Source organism: Thamnophis sirtalis, unplaced genomic scaffold (genome assembly GCF_051295495.1).
Source record: "Thamnophis sirtalis isolate CommonGarterSnake01/CBP01778 unplaced genomic scaffold, rThaSir2_p1.2 scaffold_2, whole genome shotgun sequence".
Lineage (NCBI taxonomy): Eukaryota > Metazoa > Chordata > Lepidosauria > Squamata > Natricidae > Thamnophis > Thamnophis sirtalis.
In genome coordinates this window covers 82,862,318-82,887,544 of record NW_028261382.1, presented here as the reverse complement: position 1 = coordinate 82,887,544, position 25,227 = coordinate 82,862,318, and the positions used below count along the sequence as shown (strand labels likewise).

General features: G+C 44.2%; 1 protein-coding gene and 1 long non-coding RNA gene across 2 annotated transcripts; one reads left to right on the top strand and one right to left on the bottom strand.

The window, feature by feature from the left end:
* Positions 1 to 1,240: 1,240 nt before the first annotated feature.
* Positions 1,241 to 8,303, top strand: LOC148048960 (uncharacterized). The gene is made up of 4 exons (XR_015695367.1): positions 1,241 to 1,283; positions 2,776 to 2,833; positions 6,515 to 6,640; positions 8,247 to 8,303. It is a non-coding gene; the product is annotated as an uncharacterized LOC148048960 (long non-coding RNA).
* A 7,417-nt stretch (positions 8,304 to 15,720) lies between these two features.
* Positions 15,721 to 18,698, bottom strand: ADRB3 (adrenoceptor beta 3). The gene has a single exon (XM_014064704.2). The coding sequence runs from the start codon at positions 18,378 to 18,380 to the stop codon at positions 17,061 to 17,063; it is 1,320 nt and encodes a 439-aa protein (XP_013920179.2). The 5' UTR covers positions 18,381 to 18,698; the 3' UTR covers positions 15,721 to 17,060.
* Between the last annotated feature and the right edge of the window lie 6,529 nt (positions 18,699 to 25,227).

The window sequence follows — 25,227 nt, the reverse complement described above, 5'->3', positions numbered from 1 at the left end:
TCATCCAGGTTAAATCTCTAGCGTCTCCAGGTAGGAGTAGCAAAAGAAATCTGCATGGAATCCTGGAATAAACCTCCTCACTTGAATTAAGCCTCCCATCATACCTTGATATTGGCCATCTTGACTAGAGCCAGTGATGAACAAATGGCTCCTCATCTCTGCCTCATTTATATTCCTCCTCTCGCAGAGATGCAGCTGTTTTCAAGAATGTCCTCAACCATTTTTAACCTTCTGAAATCCTGTAGCTAGTTGAACTGAAGAAGCTTCTTGGATGAGAAGCAGTGGTGGGTTTCAAAATTTTTTTGAACCTACTCTGTGGGTGTGGCCTCCTTTGTGGGAGTGGCTTGCCGGCCATGTGACCTGGTGGGAGTGGCTTGCTGGCCATGTGTTTCTCTCTCTCTCTCTCTCTCTCTCCTTCCTTTTGTCTTTCTGTCCCTTTTTCCTTTTTTTCTTTCATCTCTCTCACTTTTTCTTTCTTTTTTTCTTTTTTATTTCTTCCTTTCTTTCTCTTTCTCTCTCTGTGTGAGTGTGTGTGTGTGTGTCTGTCTGTCTGTCTGTCAGTGGTGGGTTTCAAAAAAATTTGGAACCTCTTCTGTAGGTGTGGCCTGCTTTCCGGGTCCACTGGTAGAACCTCTTCTAACCGGTTCGGTAGATTTGACGAACCGGTTCTACCAAACTGGTGCGAACTGGCAGGAACCCACCTCTGATGAGAAGTGAAACATTTTCAAAGGAACCCCCCCCCCCCAGGAATTCCAGTTGCCTTTTGGAAAAAGCTCCTTTGAGATAATTTGAGGATGCCAATCCTATTTTGCCGTGCTTGATTCCAAGCAAATATTAAAGAGTGTGCGTTTTGAAATGCCTGAATCAATTTCATACTTGTCAAGCATCTAATCACGTAGTGGTTTACTGTTGACTACTAACAAAGGGCTTATACACTTCAGTGACAGATCCATCTTAAAGCTTGGCAGGAACTCTGAATGCTCAGGAGAGGGCAGGGATAGGTTAAAGGAAGACTTCTAAGAACTGCAGGGTAACTAGCACAGGATTGGCATCTTATAAACAGTAAGCACTGAAAATTGAGGAAATTCAAAATACTGTAATACTTCTGTCCCCCGCATCAACACATCCACCTCTGTGATATCTATCTTGTTCAATTCTTCTAAAGTGACTGCAGTAGATCCCAACTGGGAACAGGAAAAAGAGCTGAAATGGGACTAAAAGTTGCTGCTTCTTTTTTTTTCCCCTTCGGAAGAACCAGAGATGTTCAGAATAATGTGAAATCAGTGAGTGTTATCTGAGAAACCAAATAGGCTTTAGCCAAAAATTAGGTGGTGAAGCCACAGCAGCAGAGATCTGGTTGCTCTGAAATGAAAGGATTTTTTTTTCTTTAATCTCCTTTGTTTTAATATATTTTAGACTGTGTTTGTTAAAAAGCTATACCGTGTGCGGGCTCTGGGAAGTCGGGGGGGGGGAAGGGAGGTGGGGTCTTAGGGGGGAGGGGGGGGGAAATATAGTATGTGTTAGATTTTAAAGTAACATGATTGCACTTGTATACTGTTGCTCTTTAATTTTAGTATAAAAATAGGACAAGCTGAATATATTGATAGATAGTAGAAATACACCGAAGGGAGGAGTAGAGGGAAAGAAGAAAGAGGGGTAGAGAGGGTGGGAGAGAGGATTGGAGGGAGGATGAGAAGAAGGGAGGGAGTGTATTGGGAGAGAGGAGTGATAGAGGGGGAGGGGAAGTAGGGTAGAGGGGAATGTTGGAGGGAAGAACGAAAGTTGGAGGGGGGCAAAAGAAAGGGTGTATGGTGGGTCGAAGTGGTATATTGGGTTTGTATTTTGGGGGGTATTGTTGACAAGAGGGAGGGCTGTGTTTATTGTTCAATGTTATATGCCCTGGTTATGCACAGTATATATGTGACTGTACGAAATGAAATGGAAATAAAACATATTTACAGTATGAAAGGAGAAATAATGAAATAATTTGTATGTAGGGTGGGAAGAATTTGCCATTGACTAACCATTTTATCAAGGGCTGAAGGGCCTCCAACACACCAATTTAGTCCCCCCCCCCAGCGATAAACAATCCCAAGATTAGATTTCACAAAGGCAAACATGCACACAGGTCAGGAATCAATCAGAAAGTGTGCAAAACTGGTTCTTCCGAACTTCTTGGTAGATGACGGAAACAAAGTGGAGACTTGTTTTCTCCCTTTCACAAGCGAGTGAATCAAGCCAAAAACAGCAACTGAAGAAGCGACCCACACTTGACTTCAACTTCTTCTGGCTAAATGTTGACATACCTGTGGAGACATAGAATCGGGCAGCCAACAAAGGAAGGAGAAATCCAGCCTCCAAAGGCCTCGTGCCAAAGAAGCACAAGTCAACAGAAGCCTCCGCCACAAAGTGGGGAAGCGAACTGTAATTCTAGACGTGAGAGACGGCTACTTCTTAAAACAGGACACTTAGGTGAATCCAACAAGTGGAATTTGAGCCTTTTATTTATTCATTAAGGACCAATAAAGACTAAATATCCAGGAAGGGCCTATTACTTTCTATTCCAAACTCTGCACCTGCAGTTACAAAAGGGGAAAGAAGAACAGTTAATCCAGCCTCAATCTCTCCCCAGCCTTTATTTGTTTATTCTCATTTATATTCTGTTGTTCGGTTAAACATTGTTATTATTTAAGATTAATAAAAAGTAAGCCAGTTTGGGTAGTGTTTAAGGCATCAGCCTAAAAACCAGGAGTCAGAGTTCCACTTCTGCTTTAGGCACGAAGCCAGCTGGGTGACCTTGGAACTGGCCTTTTCTCTCAGCTGTAGGAAGAAGGTAACTGCTGCTAAAATCTTGCCTAGGAAACTGCAGGCATTCACACATGCACACAGACACTCATTTGAACCACAGGTGGGTTCCTACATGAACCAGTCGCTCTCTCGCATGTTTTGCACTTGCGATGGTTGCTTTGCTCGCTTGTGCACTGGCCACGCGTTGCTTGTGCATGTGCAGTTCGCTTTTAGTAGTTGTGCACATGCACAAAGACCGTTAAAAGCTAATAAACAAGATGGCAACAGGGACCAGGGAACTGGTTCAGGGGCATGGCCAGCCTAGGTCTCTGCCAGTTCTGCAATCCAGGCCAGATTACAATTACCGGTTCAGCCAAACCAGGCCGAACCGGGAGCAACCCACCTCTGGTTTGAACTTAAACTGGAAAAGAAAACGAAAAGTAAAATGCAAAACATTCAATATATCATAAAGATGTCTTAAAAACTCCTTAGGGTAGCAACAGCAACAAAAAAACACTGGCTACAGAGGATTAGCTTGGCTATTTTCAGAAAATTAAAAAAAACATCTACTCACTAGATAGTCAGAAGTGGCAAGGAAGTAGATACAGGTGAGTGAGTGAAAGAGACATATGTGAATCCTCTGCTTCTTTTCCGAACCTAACACAGAAAGCGGGCCATGAGATAAAGGATATCAGACTCCAGAATGCTGTGTAAAATAAAGCTTTTGGCTTTAGGAGGACAGTAGAACCTGATTTTTTAAGGAAGCTTTGGGAAGGCATCTGTTATATATTGGGAGCCTCAATTCTGTGTTATGTTCGAATTTACATTTGTCTCTACTCTGCCCTACCTGCCTGCCTGCCTGCCTGCCTGCCTGCCTGCCTGCCTGCCTATCTCCCTCTCTCCCTCTCCCTCTCCCTCTCCCTCTCCCTCTCTCTCTCTCTCTCTCTCTCTCTCTCTCTCTCTCTCTCTCTCAGCTCTTTACCATCTCTCTGTTCCTGTTAAAAGAAAGGAATATAAACTGTTCAAAGCACCCCCCCACCTGCCCAGGAAAGTCTAATAAATAAATTTTAAAAGAAGCAAATTTATTTCTCTTCTGCCAGTTCTTGGTAAGCTAGGGAGACAATCTGAGCAATAACTTTTCTGTGCTTGTTAAGAAATCTGATTTAATCCTTTCTCTCCCGCATGTTTTCTAGTTGGAAAAGCTCCTTCCTGGCTCCCTTCCCACCGTTAAAAAAGAAATAAAAGAAATTATGGGATACTTTTTCTGAGCAGAGACAGGCAGTTGGAGAGGACAGAACTTCTTGTGGAACAAATGTTAGAGAGGGAAGTAATTAAGCAATCCTCTCTAGTTTCCCCTCTCTTCAGGTTATTATTCCATCTAGGCAGGCAGGTTTGCCAAGCATGAGAGTTGGGACCTAGTAAATCAATTAGTAAAATTCCTAAGAGAAGGAACATTTTGAAGGATTGCCTTTGGAAAGACAAATAATGGCAAAACCAGGTAATTCCTCTTGGAAGGGCATTTCACAATTCTGGGTCTATGTGAGAGAAGATTTGGCTTCTTGAGGAAATGTATTTAGGTTAGGTCTGATCATGATACATTTTAGGGTATCCCATAAAAGAATGCTTATGTATATGTGGACTAGCCCTGATACAATTTCGTCTGGGCAACACGCCCTGGATGGTGTGTGGTCAACCATCCACTCTGGAAGGCGATGCCCTTCTCAGCTGTTTTGATTGGGATAGGATCCTCAATGAACAAAATTGTCATTTCCCCCCCCTACTAGATACACTATATTGCCAAAAGTATTTGCTCACCCATCCACATAATCAGAATCGGGTGTTCCAATCACTTCCATAGCCACAGGAGTATAAAATCAAGTACCTAGGCATGCAAACTGTTTTGACAAATATTTGTGAAAGAATGGGTCGCTCTCAGGAGCTCAGTGAATTCCAGCGTGGAACTGTGATAGGATGCCACATGTGCAACAAATCCAGTCATGAAATTTCCTCGCTCCTAAATATTCCACAGTCAACTGTCAGCTGTATTATAAGAACGTGGAAGTGTTTGGGAATGACAGCAACTCAACCATAAAGTGGTAGGCCACGTAACCTCGTCCAACATCAGTGTGTGACCTCACAAATGCTATGAGAATGGTCAAAAATCCCCATAAACACACTCCTGAACCTTGTGGACAGCCTTCCCAGAAGAGTTGAAGCTGTTATAGCTGCAAAGGGTGGACCGACGTCATATTGAACCCTATGGATTAGGAATGGGATGTCACTTACAGTAAGTTCATATGAGAGTAAAAGCAGGAGAGCGAATACTTTTGGCAATATAGTGTACCTATCGGAAAGGGCAACTTGGAGAGATCCCTCTTGTCCTTGCAAAAAAAAAGAAGATTAGATAGATAATCCTCTTGCTTCTAATCATCTGAAGGTGTCTCCCAAACACTGAGTTGGTGTATCATCCATTAATTCTTAAGGTGGCATATCATAATGAGGGGGGGGGAATTCTCATCTGTATCCTGCTGCCGTGCAATGAGAAGCAGCAATAACCTTGAGGAACAGGAGGAAGATTTACATCCAGGACCACAGTCAGAGGAAAGAAATATGAGTCCAAAACAAAATTGTAACTTGGAGAAAGAGTTTCAATCTTAGACCCTCCCTACTTTCATGAAAAATAAAGGAAGAAGGGGGAGAATACTCAGATCTACAAGTTTCTGTTACTGTAATCTTGTAATAAAAGTTGTTTTAGCATCGCTTTTGGCTTCCTAGTCTAAGGATTGTCATTCTGTGGCATCTGTTCTGAGTCACTGTTGACTAGTGCGCCACTTACAACCCTTCGGGCTCTCAAGTTATCTCCTGTCAATTGTCACCAGCCCAGAAAATCCAAGGCAGCAGAAATGGGTGACTCTCATTTCCACCTTCTTCCGGTCTCCTTTGTCTACACTACTTAGGCATTTCCCAAGTTTAAATAATGTAAAAGAAGGGAAGAAGCAGGCTCAGGCAGAAAGGGGGCAGACCCAGTCATGATTGAAAATACCTTGGCTCTGTGGATCATGTAGAACCAGAAAACTGAAACTAAGGAGTTCTTGGGCAAAGGGATTCTTACAAGTAGTTCTCGTTTAATGACTGTCTTCTACTTTTTGCTGTTATGATGATGATGAGAAAGTAACTTTATGACCAATCCTTACCAATCCATGCACTGGCTGCCTATTGGTCTTCGGATACGCTTCAAGGCGCTAGTTGTCACTTATAAAGCCCTTCATGGTATTGGACCTGGGTACTTGAGAGACCGCCTGCTGCCAATTACCTCCAATAGACCGATTAGATCCCACAGATTAGGCCTCCTCCGAATTCCATCCGCCAGCCAATGCCGGCTGGCGACTACCCGGAGGAGAGCCTTCTCTGTGGCTGCTCCAACCCTCTGGAACAAGCTCCCCGTGGAGATTCGAACCCACACCACCCTCCAGGCCTTCCGCAAAGCCCTTAAAACCTGGCTGTTCCGACAGGCCTGGGGCTAAAGAGCTTTTGCCCCCCTCCTCGAATGGTATGGTTGTTGTGTGCTTTTAAATTGTGTATTGTTTTTGTTCGTCTTTTTTATCCCTTATCTGTAATCCCCTTCCCTGACTTGGATTGTGAGCCGCCCTGAGTCCCCTTCGGGGAAAAGGGCGGCATATAAGTGCAATAAATTCAATTCAATTCAATTCAATTATGATCTTCACAGGTCCATAAAGCAGAGGAAAGCTGAAGAAAGATCATAAGCACTGTTGTGGCAACTGCTTCCTTAATGACCAAAGTGGCAGTTCCAGTGGTGATCAATGAATGAGGACTATCTGTACTTCAAGAAGTGGTGGGTTGAAATTGACAATAAGAGGGAAAGCATTATCCTCATTATTTTTGTGGACACTGTAGTGTGGAAAGGTGCAAGCCGACTCCTTCCTCCTTCATAGATAAAAGAGGGGAGGTGTGTTGTCTTCTCCTCACCTATTGGAAGCCTAGGGAGAAGTGGGTGTCAAAAGCAGAAAGGATAGAAAGAAAAATTGAATATGGAAGGAAACAAAATGTAGGGGAGGGGCATGAGCCACGGTGGTGCAGTGGTTAGAGTGCAGTACTTCAGGCTACTTCTGCTGATCACCAGCTGCCAGCAATTTGGCAGATCAAATCTCACCAGGCTCAAGGTTGACTCAGCCTTCCATCCTTCCGAGATGAGTAAAATGAGGACCCAGATTGTTGGGGGCAATAGGCTGACTCTGTAAACCTCTTAGAGAGGGCTATAAAAGCACTATGAAGTGGTATATAAGTCTAAGTGATATTGCTATTGCTGAGAAAAGCTGGCCAATGAGCAGAGAAGCAGGTCCATCTAGCCTAACGTTCCCCAAGAGCATCACACTCGTTAGGATCCCCTTATTTTATCTTCAAAGTGTGATAAAGCATAACAAATGTTAAATATTGACCGAGTCCACCAAGGAAGCTGGAATGAGGGTAAGATTCTACTTTAAGATCAGGAGAGCCAATAATACCTTCATGAACCCTGAGCTAGGGTGAAGGCAAGGGTGCTGTCTTGGGGACAAGGGAACTGGTGCTGTCACAGGAAAAGTGTGCTAGGGTCAAATGTAAGTAGACACCAAGGTTACTATCCTTTTCTAAAAGCCTTGCACTTGTGGTCCAAGTCAGCTGCTGATCTCTGAAACTCCTTATGCCTTAAACAGGCTCTAAGTCCTCCTCTTTTCCTGCAAGGCATCGATGGTTATTAGCCACAGCTGTGTCCTAGGTGGGCTGCACATCTCCACCTCCACGTCATGCTCTTTTCCATTTCCAATTGGCCAGCATAGGTTCAGATCGTGCTGAACTCACCACAAGCAGGATTTATCACTTGGTGAAGGAAGCTGTGGCTCTCTAAACAATGCCAAATCTTGATTCATAGCAGCTCCAGCCAGCATGGCCAATGACGATGGATGATGAGAGTTGTTCAAGAACATCTGAACAGTCAAAGTAACCCCATCTCTGTCTCTATGTGCATAATAAGACTCTCCCATAGATGCCAACAATGCATTGGCTAAAAACGAGATGGGTGGGCTAATAAGGACCTCAGCAGATGGAGGGCAAAGCTTTCCATATATGTTTCAGAAAGCTTCTTCCTGGGAGTGGTCCTCCTGAGTTTAGTTATCAGTTCTCAGACTGTTTAAAAACCCTTAAACTGTCTGGGACCTGAACACCTTCAAGATGAATGAGAACGGAATTGCAAACTATCCCCTGAACTGGATCCAAACACCAATGGACTCCATATGAGACCTGTGCTTGTTGAAACACTTTAACAAGACTCTTGAGGTCATCCACATCTAGAAGCCAGCATTTTCTGCCAGTGGAAGATTCTGAACTGTTGCTTAAAGTCAGCATTGTTCAGACAATAGAAAAAGCCACAAGCAATAATGATGTTCTTTTTCTATCCTAAATAGGGCAAGAAGAACCTGGCACAGACCATTTAGAAAGGAGGTGCCGGGGGGGGGGGGAGACTGAATTGTATAAGAGGGACCAGGAGAACTTCATGCCAAAGTGATGCTATTCTTCTACTTTCCAAATATGGCAGCTGGGAGCATAAGCAAGATTACCCGGATAAACTTTAGAGATAACATTCTTGGTGTAAGTATGGAAACAGAAAGCTGTCTTGTTATTTTCAGTGTAGATGCTGCCTCTGTGTTTTATGGAAAGGATGAGGTGTTGTGAAGAAGAAATATTTTGTGTATTCCAAAACTCTTATGGAGTAACCAAACATCACACTAAGTATGTAAGCTTACAGTGGCATTCAAATCTGTCAAACTCCAGCTTAAAAAAGAAGACATTTTTTTCCAGTCTGCCTGGCTTTTTTAAATAGTTGTTCCATTTTTGCTTCTCCCTCCCCATCTATTATCAGCTGGATTGCTGGAAAAAAAATGAGAGAAAGATTAGCTCCAGTTTTGTTTGATGTCCATGGTTTGATGTCCATGGTGACTAGAATAATTCATTCTATTCATCTTTTTTGTGGAAACCAGGAAAATCTATTATTTCAGGCAGATGTTCTCAGTAGATTAAAAAGAGGCAGTTGTTGAATCAAAGACATGGTGTTTAAAAGAACAGATTCATTAAACCAGAAGCATCTTTTTTTTCTCAGTTCTGTAGAAGCCTGGAAAAAAAGTGTTTGCTTTAACAAATAGCAAGGAAGCAACATCCCCCTACAAGGTCTTATCACTTTCTCCTACACCATTTTCAAAGTGTACCCAACTCTCCCCTTTGAGCTTGCAAGATACTTCTGCTCATTTGTAAAAGATAAATATGAGTTAAAGAATACTAAGCTGAGCCCAATAGTTTTTTTTGGGGGGTGGAGGGGTGGGAGAGGGCTTCCAAACCAGACCACTGATGAAAAAATGTGCACACATTCAAACTCCTAATAGCTAATATAATTGGAGAAGCATCAGGATAATACAATCACAATGTCTAGTCTAACTTTGCAGTCCCAAAGATATATTGCAATCCAAGCTCAATATTAAGCAGTTGTCCATCTGCATTTAACAAAGTAAAGAAGTCTAACCTGGAAGCTACAGAATATGGGTGATTGAGGTCAAGCTTAACTGCTTCAGTCCCGAGGGATCAGCCAAGAATTTTAGGTACCAAAATATACCCAAGAACTTAACTTGGCATGTTTTGAGAATGAAGATATTAGTTTGTTTATCTCATTAAAACACACTGAGAATTTCTAGTTTTACCCTTAGAATCAGAAGTTGGTTCCTACCAGTTTGGACTGGTTCGGGCAAGTAGGTAGTAACTTGGCCCGCCACACCCCCGAACTGGTTCTATCGGCGGTGCTATAGGCACTGCCATCTTGTTTTCTGCTTCTGCAGCCGAGAGCCGAGGTGGCACAGTGGTTAAATGCAGCACTGCAGGCTACTTCAGCTGACTGCAGTTCTGCAATTCGGCTGTTCAAATCTCACCGGCTCAGGGTTGACTCGGCCTTCCATCCTTCCGAAGTGGGTGAAATGAGGACCGGGATTGTTGTTGGGGGCAATATGCTGACTCTGTAAACCGCTTAGAGAGGACTGAAAGTCCTATGAAGCGGTATATAAGTCTAACTGCTATTGCTATTGCTATTGCTAATTTTTTTTACTACTGTGCATGCGTGCATCAAGCGCACGCATGCGCAAAGCGTGTCCCTGAGCAAACCGGCAGTAACAGAAGCCGGAGCCCAGCCCTGTTTAGAATGTGGGGGATTATCTGCCTGAAAGGCTTTTCTTCAAACAGTTTGATCCTGACCACCATCCTAGCCACATTTTCCATCCTCCTTTTTTCCATGTTTCTCTTCTTCCTATGCCTTTATTGTTGCTGCTGCTGCTGCCTTGAGTACTGTTAGGTTTATGAAGACATCTGGTTTATCTTCGGTGGTAATTCTTTTTGGCAGAACCTTATCGTGGTTGATTTCATGACCTTCTCCAATCTCCTCTCCCAATCCCTTTGTTCCAATCTCCTTCTTCAGGGAGGAAAAAGATGAGATCTGAAAAGTATCTCAGCTTTTTATTACACCAGTAGGAAATGCTTGATTTTGTGTGTCATGGTGGGGAGGGTCACATATCTGTCACTTGTAGCTCATAAGAGCAGGGGACAAACTTTCCATACCTGCCATTCACTGCTGGGCATTTCCAGATAATGCCCTTTAAGTGGCTTTGGAATGCTATTTTCAACTAATGTACACCAGACATTTACAGGGGGCGAATACTATAATACGGTGTCTAAATCAAACAATGTACTGTATAATAGGGTACTTGTCTTAAAATATGAGTTAGCACATTTGCTAAAGGTACAGCAGATGATTTTGAATCTAGAGAAAATACTTTGAGAATTAGTAGAGAATCTATGTTGTCTGCCGAAATTCCCAATTCAATACCTGCCCTTCATTTGAACCCTCAAGAAATCTTGCAATGAAGTGATACACAATATGTAAGATTGGCCTAGATGGATAAACCTGGAAGAAGACACTACTTTGTAGATAGAATTCACACACCATGCATGCTATGTGAGTTTCGTTAACCCTGGTTTGTTGGATTGGTCACGTTTCCTAGAAATATTCACTTGATCGCCATTGTGGCATGAAATGAAATGCTACACATAACTAATCTTACCACAATTACAGTTTTAATAAAACTTCAACTGGGGAAATGGACAACTTTGAATAAAATCCACCATCAACCTTGAATAGAGCAGAGATGTACATTTAAGAAGGAAATGCAAAACTGATACAATTTGTGCACACTTGAATTCCCTTTATAAAGGTCCTTGCTGGAACCAAACCATATAAAAAAACACTTGAAAGGGCTGAGTGAGGAGGAGAAAAGATGAAGGATTGTCAGAAAGCTGCCTTCAGATGCAGAACATGGAGCAGATTTGTGCTGCATTAGATCAGGCAGCTCCTGGCTGGGGATGATGGGATTGTGTAGCTGAAGAAGCTAGGAAAGAACATTGACCAGATCCCACTCCCCCATCCAATCCAATCTTTTCTACTTTTTTGGGTTTTACTTTTAGTCTCTTAAGCAGGAGAAGCCAAGGAAGGAAATCATAGAATCTTCTGCAGACAAAAAGGCTCTGCCCCCCTTTGTTGAGATCCCATTAAGCTTTTAGCTTTAGTTTAGCATGTCTGAATTCCGCCACAACAAATCATGGCTTCTCAGACAAACCATGGTTCAGTAAACCGCAATTTAATGTAATGTGCAAATCTAGTCAATATGGGCAGTGTAAATTCTTCTATGCAAACCATTTTTTTAAAAGGCTCATTTGAAAATCCATTTTATCCTTGTTTTAGTTAACTGAATGCCTCCAGGAGCAAGTTGGAAATGTTACATATTTGACTTCTGAATCATTTAATTAAGAATTAGGCTTCCTCTGGTGCAGACTTTTTCATTTTAGTTGTCATTCTCTTTCCACATCTCTTAGACAAAGGTGGATCCTTAAATATCCAAAACAGTAGCCAAAATCTGCACTTAAAAAAATAGGTTTCAGGGGTGGAGCACCAAATTTTGGAAAAAAAAAAAACCCCAAAAGAAATCTTTAAAAGTTATGTTAAAGGCAATGAATATTTTTTGAAAAAAATGCACTCCGGGTTGAGAATGTCTAATAGTGTCGGTACGGATCAAGGAGACGTATAATAACATCTCTTTTATGTATTTTATGTATAAAGGATGGCTGGATACCATAATAAGGCTTATACAAAACATCCATCATGAAGGACATTTTTGCATTTTTTCCAATTCTGCAACTGAAATTGGTAAATCATATTTTACTTTACTGTGCAGCCTGGTTTGGAACTATTTGCTCACTTCTCCACTGAAATTTCCAGGACTGTAGCAAAGTTTTGCTCAATTGCAATTGCGGTTAGTAGATTATACAATACAATGCAATAGCAGAATTGGAAGGGACCTTGGAGGTCTTCTAGTCCAACCCCCTGCCTAGGCAGGAAACCCCATACCATTTCAGACAGATGGCTATCCAACATATTCTTAAAGACTTCCAGTGTTGGGGCATTCACAACTTCTGGAGGCAAGCTGTTCCACTGATTAATTGTTCTAACTGTCAGGAAATTTCTCCTTAGTTATAAGTTGCTTCTCTCCTTGGTTAGTTTCCACCCATTGCTTCTTGTCCTACCCTCAGTTGCTTTGGAGAATAGTTTGATTCATTCTTCTTTGTGGCAGCCCCTGAGATATTGGAACACTGCTATCATGTCTCCCCTAGTCCTTCTTTTCATTAAACTAGACATACCCAGTTCCTGCAACCGTTCTTCATATGTTTTAGTCTCCAGTCCCCTAATCATCTTGGTTGCTCTTCTCTGCACTCTTTCTAGAGTCTCTACATCTTTTCTACATCGTGGTGACCAAAACTGAATGCAGGATTCCAAGTGTGGCCTTACCAAGGCATTATAAAGTGGTATTAACCCTTTACGTGATCTTGATTCTAACCCTCTGTTTATACAGCCTAGAACTGTGTTGGCTTTTTTGGCAGCTTCCAGGTTTGCTGTTAAGAGTGCCAACCTTCTAAATCCTTTCTCTTTATTTTTATTCTATTTTGATAGAGGGTTGCTAGAATTTCATCACTACTCTCTTTCTGTAAACAGCTTATTCTTCCGAACTGTCATATTGGGTCTTTGGCTGTTAATTCATCAAGCAAGTAAAAGGATAAACAATGACAGTGGGATGCTAATTGAATGCTAAGGAAGACAAATCAGAAAAATCAAAGGAATGGACCGAATACGAGAACACTTAGACTGCAACAGTTGAAGGCAACTTCAGCCACCACCTTCTGCTGCACATAAAATAAAAGCAGACAGACACACATTTTATCTTCCACTCAATGACCAACTTTTGCCCATCCAAAGCAAAATGCAAGGAGTTTGTTGGCTACTAGGCTGGGCTAAGCAGCAGCTGCCTTTGAGAAACACCGTAGTAGCAGACAGACTTGCTGTGAACAGAAGTTGCCAGAGAAACTTGGATTTTCTTCTTCCCAATCTGATTTGGCAGTGAAGGAAGATGGAAAAGCAGCCAAGGCTGACAGCTGTGGAAGGTCACTTCTCCATCTCCCCTCAGTGGAGTGGAGGAACAGTGCAACTAGTTATCTGTATCTAAGGCAAAGATGTGCCAAGCTATTCTTCCTTCCACAAAGATGCAGATCCCAAACATCCCTGTGGGACACTCTGTTATAATCAGTCTTCCCCAACCTGCTACCCCCAAAGCTGCTAGGTTGCTGGGAATTTCACAAGCTGCATGACCCTGTCTCTGGAGAAGTTTAGTTTAGTTTAGTTTTGGTTTATTTGTATGCCGCCCTTCTCCAGGAGGGACTCAGGGCGGCGAACAACTCAAAGGGGAAAGGGAACATAAACAACAGTACACATAATTAAAATACACGAAAATCACACAGCCATACCAGTCGAGAGGGGAGGGGAACTCATCAACCCCAGGCCTGCCGGCACAGCCAGGTTTTGACGGCTTTCCGGAAGGCCTGGAGAGAGGTGAGGGTCCGGATCTCTGCGGGGAGTTCATTCCAAAGGGCCGGAGCTGCTACAGAGAAGGCCCTCCCCCGGGTAGTAGCCAGATGGCATTGGCTGGTGGACGGAACCCGGAGGAGGCCGACCCTGTGTGATCTGATGGGTCTTTGGGAGGTAATTGGCAGCAGGCGGTCTCTCAAGTACCCAGGTCCAATACCATGAAGGGCTTTATAAGTTACGACTAGCACTTTGAAGCGTATCCGGAGACCAATCGGTAGCCAGTGCAGCTCGTGGAGGATAGGTGTAACGTGCTCTTCACCCAAATTAACAGGGGTGGGTGGGGAGAGTGTTTCCTAAAAGAGGGTATGACAAAGGTAAAAGTTGATGGCACACTGCCTTCTATATCCCATCCTATTGGAAGTTTTGCCTTTGGAAAGAAAAAAGGGATGTTGGGAATCCAGTGTATGAATTGTGTACTAAGACTTGATCCTATCATCTACCTTGACATTTGTCACTTGGTAGGAGGTTTACAGCTGCTAATAATAAAATAAATACAAATACAATACATTCCTCCCTTCCTCTTCTGATAAGGTTTCCCTTTCAAGATTCAGTCTGTTAAATGAATGGATTGCTTTTAAAGGGCAGGGTCACTGGCAATGCAGCCCAGTAGTAACAACAAGAACTTTACATAACATCTGAATCCTGGAGGGTAGCAGTTGCAGAAGGCTGAGATATGACAACCTTCAAGTCTGCTGCCATCTGCCTCCCCCCCCCAACCTATTCCAGCCATCCCCCCCAACTTGTAGGAATTGAATTGAATTGAATTTATTGCATTTATATGCCGCCCTTTTCCCCGAAGGTGACTTGGGGCGGCTCACAATCCAAGTCAGGGAAGGGGGTACAGATAAGGGATAAAAAAGACAAACAGAACAATACACAATTTAAAAGCACACAACAACCATACCATTCGAGGGGGGAGGGCAAAAGCTCTTTAGCCCCAGGCCTGTCGGAACAGCCAGGTTTTAAGGGCTTTGCGGAAGGCCTGGAGGGTGATGAGGGTTCGAATCTCCATGGGGAGCTCGTTCCAGAGGGTCGGAGCAGCCACAGATAAGGCTCTCCTCCGGGTAGTCGCCAGTCGGCATTGGCCGGCGGATGGAATTCGGAGGAGGCCTAATCTGTGGGATCTGATCGGTCTATTGGAGGTAATTGGCAGCAGGCGGTCTCTCAAGTAGGAGAAGAGAAGGCAGAGCTGGGGATCGGAGTTAAGTGCATCATCAGCTTAGAGTCATTACATTCCCACAAACGCTCTGGGTCCAAGCCCTCTTGAATGCCATTGACTCTCATCTACTAATGATGACCCTCATCATTAGTACTGAACTTTAGTTGACTAGATTCTTGTGTATAGGCTTGAGCAATAAATCCTCTGAATTGCAAGTCCTGATCCTTTGTGCCTGGCACAACTCTCCCTTATGCCAACCTTCATGCCTGCTGCCTTCTGCCTCCCTCAACCCACTCCAGTTGTTCCCCCAACTCTCCCTTTCCCTTCTGCTCCCCCCGCTCCACCAAAATGATCACCCCCCAAGCGGAGCCGAATTGATCTTTCTATTGGATACGGTACTTAGCAGGTTAAGCCAAACTCCAGTACTTAAATTAAAAACAAATGCCACTGCAACACTTAAGAAAAGACAAGTGTGTCTTCCTTTAACATTCTACACACATACATCAGAAATACTGCTTGACAAGAGCAACCTTCAAGCTAGAGCAATGCGACGTGACCCGTCAAAACCGCGGTCCACTAAAGCGCGCCCGATTAAAGCGCGTACCTGACGTCATCAGCAGCGCGACAAATACGACCGCAGAGAAAAAAGGGCGCTTTAAAAAGCGCTTTTAAAGCAAGCCAATTCACATAAAGGTAAGGGTTAGGGTTAGGTTTAGGTTTAGGTTTAGGGTTAGGGTTAGGTTAAGGGTTAGGGTTAGGGTTAGGGTTACGTTAAGCGTTAGGGTTAGGTTTAGGGTTAGGTTAAGGGTTAGCGTTAGGTTTAGCGTTAGGTTAAGGGTTAGGTATAGGGTTAGGTTTAGGGTTAGGTTAAGGGTTAGGCTTAGGGTTAGGTTTAGGGTTAGGTTTGGGGGGGTTAGGTTTAGATTTACCCTTTAATTTTAAGTTTACCGCTCACAGCGTGCTGTTTTCATCGCGCTGTGATGACGTCACGTACACGCTTTCGTCGAGCGCACTTTAGTCTACCGCGGTTTTGTGGTAGAACCCAATGCGATGCCCCTATGCTTTACGGCTGGGATATTTGGGTTCTGAATTGTTGGCATATTTTTCCTGAAGAAGCCACAAAGAGGGATGGCCGTTTCTGGAGATGGGCTTCTCAACTCCTCAGTATTTCACCTGGAAAAGGAGAAACTAAAAAAGGAACTCCTGCTCAGTGTCTGAAAGCTATTATTCTCAGGATACATGAATGTTTCTATCAAACTTCTCTTCCTGGTATTTTTGAACTCATTTGATGCAAGGGATGGTGCTACAACTGCTTTTTCCAATCTTTCCATCACTCCAAAGTCTCCCTGGTTACCTACATTTTTCTACGTTTCCCTCTTAACTTGCAAATAACTCCTATCAGTCCATTTCTGAAAAGGAAATCAAATAGAGTTTGCAGCTGCAATAGAGACACAGTAGTAAAAGCTACTATATAGTGGGTTAGATTCTCCGTCTAAGCCAGCCTCATCGGCACTGACTATTCATGGTCAAAAGGAAAGATTTCCTAGTGTTGTCATAACTCTTATATAAAAATAAAACAAAAACCTGACTACATAGCAGCGAAGAGTTGGGCTTTCTGCCTCTCTTTTCAGCTTCTAATAGACATCCGGAATTTTGCAGCCCAGTTCTGTTAACCTTAGGACGTCCCATCCCCTGTCACTTGATTCTGGCTCCAGCATACAAGGTATATTTTGCACCTGAGTTATAACCAGCTCTGTTCACAGTCCAGTAACTGAAATAGCTACCACAGTTTTCATTGGTCATTACTACAGTACGTTCTTCTGAACACACTTACTAGAGAGCAAGTCTCAGTGAAAATAGTTAAAACTTTGCTTCCAAAGCAAACGAGTAAAGGATTCTGATAGGAAATATTGTCACAATCCTTCCAGTTTCTTTGTAGCACATTAGAGAAGAAAACAATTTTGTTTTGGACTCTTCCTGTCGTTCCCCTCCCCCAGATGCTCTAGATCACTCTTAAGTCATGTCTCTTTCTACCCCCACTACCATTCCCAACACCTACTCTTCCAGCTGTGGACACAAAGTAATCTGGGTGCCTTGGAGCTGAGTTTCCCCCAGGGGACGCTGTGTAAAACTGTGCCCATTGTTGGGCAGATACAAATGCTTTTTATCCTCGGTCCTGTTACTTGAGCCACTGCTAGTGCTACCAGTAGCCAAGTCCTCCTCTTCTTCCTCCTCTTCTTCCTCCTCTCTGGGAACTGTAGCAATCGACTTGCTCTCCCCAGAGCTGAAGGCACAGAGGCATCTCTGCAGATCCTTGGAGAAAGCATGAAACTGGGAATCGGATCTCCTTGGGCAACTCAAGAGTTTTTTGAAGGCACACCTGAAGTCAGGACTGCGGCAGTAAATGATGGGGTTGAAAGCTGAGTTGACATAGCCCAGCCAGTTGAAGAAGCGAAAAAGTGGATCAGGGACGAAGGATCTTGCAAAGACCTTGATGATGTTGGCCACAAAGAAGGGCAACCAACAGAGAGTGAAGACACCAATGATGATGCCCAAAGTCTTCAGGGCTTTGTGCTCTTTGATGGCAAGCAGGAGACGGGAGGGCCTCCTTCGTCGGAAACCCTTGGATGAATCCTGAAGGAACCTCCCCTTGTCCTTTTCAATGACATGAAGTTGCCTGGTCGCGATGGCAAAGACCCGGGCATAGACAAAAATCATGACCAACAGAGGCACGTAGAAAGAGATGATGGAAGACAAGATGGCATAGGGCATGTTGGTGACAAAGTCACAGCATAGAGGATCCTTGTAACAGCGCAGGGCTTCCACATCCGCCCCATCCCTCCACCAGTGGTTCATGATGGGCAAGAAGGAGATGAAGGCAGCCACAGCCCACACCAGGCACACCACTCCCCGTGCTCGGTTCTTGGTCATTAGCATCTCATACTTCAGCGGGGCTGTGATAGCCAGGTATCGGTCCACCGCAATGACACACAAGGTCTCGATGCTGGCCGTCACACACAGCACATCCAGCGAGGTCCACAGCTCACAGAGAGTAGTGCCATACAACCAGTGGCCGCTCAGGACCAGGGTGGCCCCTGGAGGCACCACCAAAAGCCCCATGATGAGGTCGGCACAGGCTAGGGAAGTGATGAAGATGTTGGTCATGGTCTGCAGGCGGGGGGTCTTAGCAATGGCCACCACCACCAGCAGGTTGCCGGCTACTGTCACCAGTACAGCCAGGCTGAGGGCAGCTCCGAGCGCCCCCTGCCGGCTGAGGCTGCTTTCCGTCCCAGAGCAATTGGTGCCGTTGCCCCCCGAACCCGCTTGCTCCGCCGCCCCCGGCCACGTCCCGTTGGGGGGCCACGGGGGAGCCATGGCAGAAAGGGCAGGCTGGGAGGGGAACGAACCTGGCTTGCCGCCCTCTGGAAGCCCGGAGTCCGCCAAAGCACCTCTCCGCGGGAATCGCGGCGGGAGTGCGCTCTGCAGGCGCACGGGACCCCCGGCCGCTGCTTAAGGCTCCACAGCCCAGCCCATGCTCGGGGGAAGACTGAAGGCGCCTCGGAGGGGCAGCACCGCCCTCCCCTCGGTGGGCACTACTCGGAGGAGGAGTTCTTAAAGGCGCAGGACTCAGAGGCGGGACGCGGGCGTTGGTCTCGGGCTCTCCCGAGCCTCTGTCCTCCCCTCCGCAGCAGGAAAGGCGCTCGCTCTACTGCCTTGCAAGAGGTTTTGACTCGCTTCGTGCAAAGCCTCTTTCAGCCCCGGCGAAAATTGGCCCGTCTCGTCCCGACCTTCCCAATCTGCAGAACTCTTCTTCCTCCCTCTTCCCTCGGCCCTAAAGGTGGAAGCTCACTCTTCTGAGTAATGAAAGCTGGAAGGTCCAATGGCAGAATTAAGTTACGCCTCACTTTAGCGCCCCCCCCCCAGCCCACCTCAACCCCCGCGCCTCCAAAGCAACGACATTGGCGGTGGTCGTCCCTTTCTTCGACCAGCCCCGGCGACCGTCCTCGATTCCTAGGCTCCCCGACCCCTTTCCAAGGTCGGGAGCGGGTGGAGGAAGAGCGGCCGCATTCACACAGCCGTTTGGCAATCGGGGTCCGCCGTTCAGCAAAATCATCTTCCCGAGCCCTGAAAATTCGTTTTATACTCCTGGCTCTCTTCGGCGCCCACTTATCGCTAAGCCAGCCTTGCATGAGAGCAGCTCCCATCAAGGGCCAGGCGAGCTAGGGATGAAGGTGGAAGGGTTGAAGCTCGGCCGCCCCCGCGGTCTCTCCTCCGCTCCTTTTTGGTGTGGTAGCCCAACACATTTAGGGTTGGGTGTGGGGAGCATGGCATTGACTGAGGGGGTGTGTGTTTTCCGTACGAGGGCCCTCTACCGTTTGCCCCTCATGCTTCTCGTAAAGCGGTTGCATTCAGGGCTGGGGTGCAAACAGGTCGTCCCCGCGGAACTTCCGACTTCAAGCCCACCGGCTTCCCCAGCTCAAAGTACCGCACTGGGGAAACGTCTGACAGGCTAGGTGTCACCTCTAATTCCACGCAACCGCTCCCGTTCTGCCCCCCCCCCACCTCGGATCAGTTACCTTTTTCTGTCCCCCTCCCTCTCCCCACCCTCTGATAACATCGGACGTTTCAGTCCGTGGGAAGATTCCACCGAAACTGCAGCGAGCTTCCATCGGGGTCACCTATCCGTGACCAAGCGAAGACGGAAAGTGTGTGGGGGGGTTCCTCTTTCTGGCTCTCTTTGGTCGCCCCGCATTGCCTCCCCCGGCTACTGAATTATGCCATTTGGCTGACTTTATTCAATGCTCGGAGCATAGTCGCAGCGTCCTAACGGATCCCGAGTTTGAGAAATGTTATATACGAGTTCAGCCTCTACTGCAGATTTAACCGACTTGGTTGAGCGGGCAAGCTGTTTTTCTCCCAAACCTATGCGCAAAACCCAAGCCATCGGGAGAATGACTGGGTCCAACTACAGCAGTAGGTGGTGAAAACACCATCTCTTGACAGCTTTGCCCCGTTTCCCCTTTTCTCTTAGGGAGAAAAACCAATTTTACAGCACCGCCCCCAAAGTAACACAATCAAACTTGCGGTCACGTCCTAATGCAGCAGGGAATGCAGGTTAGTCCCTAGTCTCTAGACACAAGTGGAGAAAAGACCGTTAGTTTTTGGCAGCTGCGGGTTTCTCCCCATCACCTCAACCTCCCCTTAAACCTGATGTTAAACTTGTGGATCCAATGTCAGTCAGTAGTAGTCACATCTGGCTGAGACAAAGAGGACGTAATCTTTTCTCCCCTCCATAGAAGAATCTCCAACACAGATTCTTTCATCTCCTCATCACATTTCTTTCTTTGTGAGGAACAAGGAACCTGATCTCAGTTGGGATTAGGATGGCAGAGGACCATCTCCACGCTGGGTCTACACTTTCAAGCTGATGCTCAACCTGTCATGGTCCTGATATGTCAGGAATGAAAACGCCAAACGTTCTTTCCCAGCAAAGAAAACCTGGGCTCTCTAGTCTTCTCAAAGACTAGAAGGGGCCAACCTGCTCTAGAGAGGTTGGTGGGGAAGCAGTGACACCTTTACATTCATGTCTAGTATGGTCTCTGCCTGCTGACTATAGACGGAAAGAAAGTTCAGGAAATTGCTAACATTGCCTGTCCTAAAGGAAATCAATCCCGACTGTCCTTTGGAGGACAGATACTGAAGCTGAAGCTCGAATACTTTGGCCATCAAATGAGAAGAGAGGACTCCCTAGAAAAGATCCTGGGAAAGATTGGAGGCAAAAGGAGAAGATGAGATGGTTAGATAGTGTCACTGATGCAATGAACAGGGATTTGAGCAGGCTGCTGGAGACGGTGGAGGACAGAGGACCCTGGTGTGCTGTGGTCCATGGGGTGACAAAGGATCTGGAACAACTTAGCAACTGAACAACAACAACTTGATTTGCGTAAAGAACTTGGCTCTTGCAAATTAAGATGTTTCGATGGTGGAGCCAAGGCTGGTGTTTCTTCTCTTTTGTTTCATGCAGGATGAGGGTCATGGCAGGAAACATTTAGTTTAGTTGGTAAGAATGTCTACAAGTAACATGACTCAACTCCTTTTTACAAGTTTGTGAGTGCTCCTGGACAAGGCGGGTTGGAAAAGGAATCATCAAATAAGGACATGAAAATAAAGGGCAGAGGCTTATTCTGAGGGATTCATGCTCTGTTGCAGGATAAGCAATCCAGGCTCTTTAGGGTATCTTTACAGAACAAATGTTATGTTCTTGGAGAATGCCAGAGCATCAGGAGGCTCCAATGTTTTTGTGACAGCTGTAGCTCGTCCCAGCCGAAGGCTAGAAAATATATTGACAATAAATATATGAATGAATGAATAAGATGCCCGTCTACATGCACAGGAGGAACTTGCTTGTTGGTCAAACAAAGACTTTGAAATTACTTCTTTTGCAGTCTTTCTCCACCATAACTAAAACTAGGAGCCTTTGTGTCTCTCTAGTTTTGGAGAAATTGAACACAAATGTTGTAACCAATGCAAGACAATGCAAGACAAACAAACAAACACTTACATGTTTTTTTACCCATTCTCATTAAAGTCATTGGATGTGTGAAATGCCATCACTTTCTCTGTACAATCATCTCTCCACAGTTGGTAGCTTCTCTGGCATCTTACCTTTTTAATTAAACTCTTGAAGTAGATTTCATGGAGAATATCCTGCCATGGGAAAAATGTAGGTAACCAGGGAGATTTTGGAGTGATGGAAAGATCGGGAAAAGCAGTTGTAGCACCCTCCCTTTCCTGCATCAAAGGAGTTCAAAAATACCACGAAGAGAAGTTTGATAGAAACATTCACGTATCCTGAGAATAATAGACCCCCTTTTATAGAGAGGCAGAAATCCTGAAAAATTCCCACATAGAACTTGGTACAGCATTTATTGTAATATGGGCTTTTCTAGCACACATAACCCCATCCTGATTCATTAATGTATTCTGAGTTATCCTAAAATGAATTTTGCTTGAATTCTGAAATAACTTATTTGTAACCCTAAAATTACATTTTATTGCTCATTATAACACATCATTGCTCTGGGTAAACAGACCTCTTATCACTTAGTTTTGCTTTGATAGGATGTTTTTTTAAGCAGGCACATGGACACATAAAACCTCTGACCACAATAAATATATTTTCTGTCCATTGCTCTCTTTCAATGGACAAGCTTAGTGATCAAACATTTTCTAAATATAGCCATTCACTTAAGGCTTTCTGGACTCTTCTCATTGAAGTTTTATGCATTTGTTCTGTAAAGTCTCCTCTGGATGCATGGCAGAGCGTAGGGGTTTAAATCAGGGGAAAGCATTATCAGCAGAATAAGTGACAGGCTTTCGAAACTGCTGGCAAAAGAAGGACATAATTGTGAGGTTTTCAAGTGTTATTATTGTTTGAGACCCATTACTTATTTAATGGATCTACAGTATAAGAGTAACACTTAAGCAGAGACTAGATTCAATGCATTCTTCCCGGATGGGATTTTCCCTATAAACGTTTGTCATTCCCTTGTAAGACCAATAACATTTTTCTTTAAAGCTGCAAGCTGGCAAAAGCTCTTTTGTGTAAATTCAAATGGTTTTTACAAGTTGAACGTCTGCACTCAGAAATATGCAGCCCAATAAACTTGTTTGACAGATTTTTTTTTTCCCCTCCCTGCTTTGGTAATTATTTGGAATGCTTCTGTGTTATAATGGCATTATTTCACTATTGCATTGAAAACATAAAGAATAGAGAAACAGGAGATGGCAAATATCTATCTGTCCATCTATTTAGCTATTCTTCATTAATTGTGGAGATGACTTTGTTGTTAATGAAGGCTAGTTTGCGATAACAACTCTCAACTTCATCTGTATTTTTTTAAAAGTATTTCCAAAATCTCCAAGAGATTTTGAATGTCATTATTGCAAAAGCAGAATAGTAGTCTAAACTTTTTCAATTGTTTTCCTTCCTTCCTTCCTGATCAAAAATTAGGAATAACCAGGCAGAGGAGAGCTGAAAATGATGGACAAAAGAGCCAGAGGTAATATATTCTGAATTCTTAATAACAATAAAATAAGTTCTAAAAATGATCTGAAGGCATTGAATTCAAAATCATCATGAAAATGAGTTGAACAAATAGAAATGTATTTCATGGGAGGAAAAAAAAGAATCAACTCTGGGAAATTGGAAGGCAGATTTCTGCACAATAATAGCATATTTCTATTTCAAAGTATTACTAATACTTACCATTTTGCAAACAGCCAATACCACAATACCTTCCAAGCCCTTATATAAACATGATCCATTTATTGTATCTGATTTTCCCATGATGGAGCATTTTTCCTCTTGAGAAACTGTTTTTGTGTATATGTACTTCTCTTTGTATGGGGACAACATGTTCTGTTCTTGTCCAGGCTCATTCTAAAGCCTCTGAATTCCATACTCAGCAGTGCTATGGAAGTAAAGATATTTTAAAAACCCAAAAGTCTGCTTTGATTTTGTGATCCTCTTCATGGAAATCACCCTTATGGAGTTCAATGGGAGTTACTTGCAAGTTAAGAGGGAAACATAGAATGGTGGCCTTGGTGATAGTCAAAAACTCTGAAATGTCTCTGTTTATCATTGTGAATAAACTGGGAATGCTGTACATATTTTCCCATACTGTCTGTGAACAGAGTCAGCTGACAAAAGGAAGACGCCTTGCTTAAGCATCAAAGGGGGGGGAAAAGGAGAAATGAAATACTGTAAGGATATTTTTTGGAAAATACATAATGGTATTTGTGCAGCAAACAGATACCTATTTAATCAAATGCATGATGATTATGTTATCCATTCAGATGCATCTGATATTTGGTGATTCTATGGGCCAGGTTTCTGCACATCTTCCCATCTTGCACTACTTCTTTGAGTTGTTTTATCATCTGACCGGTGTCATTCCTTGATGGTGATTAAATATATAACTAGATGTAATCGTATGATTCAAGCAGGGGATGGACCCCTGCAAGGCCATATGGAACCAGGAACCCCGTGCCTCTTTTTTCCAACAGTTCTTTGGACAATTGTGGGAAACGGGTGTTGAATCATCTCTCTTCTTCAGTCTATGTCCTCAGAAATATATTCCCTGCTTCTGTTGCCTTTCTCCTTTAGTTCCCAGAAATCTGAAAATGATGAAGTGTTTCCATCCATACCTGTATCCTCAAAACAGGGATTGGCAATAACAATAGCAATAGCAGTTAGACTTATATACCGCTTCATAGGGCTTTCAGCCCTCTCTAAGCGGTTTACAGAGTCAGCATATCGCCCCCACAGTCTGGGTCCTCATTTCACCCACCTCGGAAGGATGGAAGGCTTAGTCAACCTTGAGCCGGTGAGATTAGAACTGCTGAACTGCAGATAACAGTCAGCTGAAGTAGCCTGCAGTACTGCACCCTAACCACTGCGCCACCTCGGCTCCTTCAAATAGTTGAAGTGTTTCCATCCAGACCTGCATAATTTAGCAAATATTTTGACTTACAAAGAGAACCTGTTGGTTCCTGATTCAAGATGTGGACCTTAAATTTTTTTTCCTGTGACCAAAGAATTCACGTTGTACTATGGAAACCAAATGGGACAGAATGAGGGTTCTAAAATGGCTTTCCCCTAGGAAAAAAAGTGCTTTTACTAACATCCAAAGAGCAATTGCACTTCATCACTCTATTTGCAAGGTATTTACTGAGAATAAATACAGATTAATGGTGGGCTGCTTGGGCTGCTCTTCACTGGATTTCAATCTGAAAGAGAGGCGGGAGGGAAGCAGTGGTGGGATTCAGCCAGTTCGCACCTATTCGGGAGAACTGGTTGGTAACTTTCTAAGTAGTTCGGAGAACCGATTGTTGGAAGAAATCTTCTTTTGTTTTTTTCCACTTTACAGGGCTAATCCTGTAAGGAAGGCAGGAAGGAAACATTCTAGTGTTGCTTCTAGCTTCATCTTTATTGCCCTGCTTACAGAAACTGCCTCTCCAGTTAACCCTTATTACATTGTAACAGCTAAAACGAAGAGCCCATCAATGTGAGTGATGTTGAGTTGGCCATGCCTACCCAGTCACATGACCACTGAGCCACGCCTACCCAGATGGTGATTAGGACAGAGAACCGGTTGTTAAATTATTTGAATCCCACCACTGGAGGGAAGGTTAGAGAAGTTAAATATAGGGGAGATAG

Coding starts and splice junctions, on each gene's coding strand:
- ADRB3 (XM_014064704.2), bottom strand. CDS start 18,380: ATGGCTCCCCCGTGGCCCCCCAACGGGACGTGGCCGGGGGCGGCGGAG.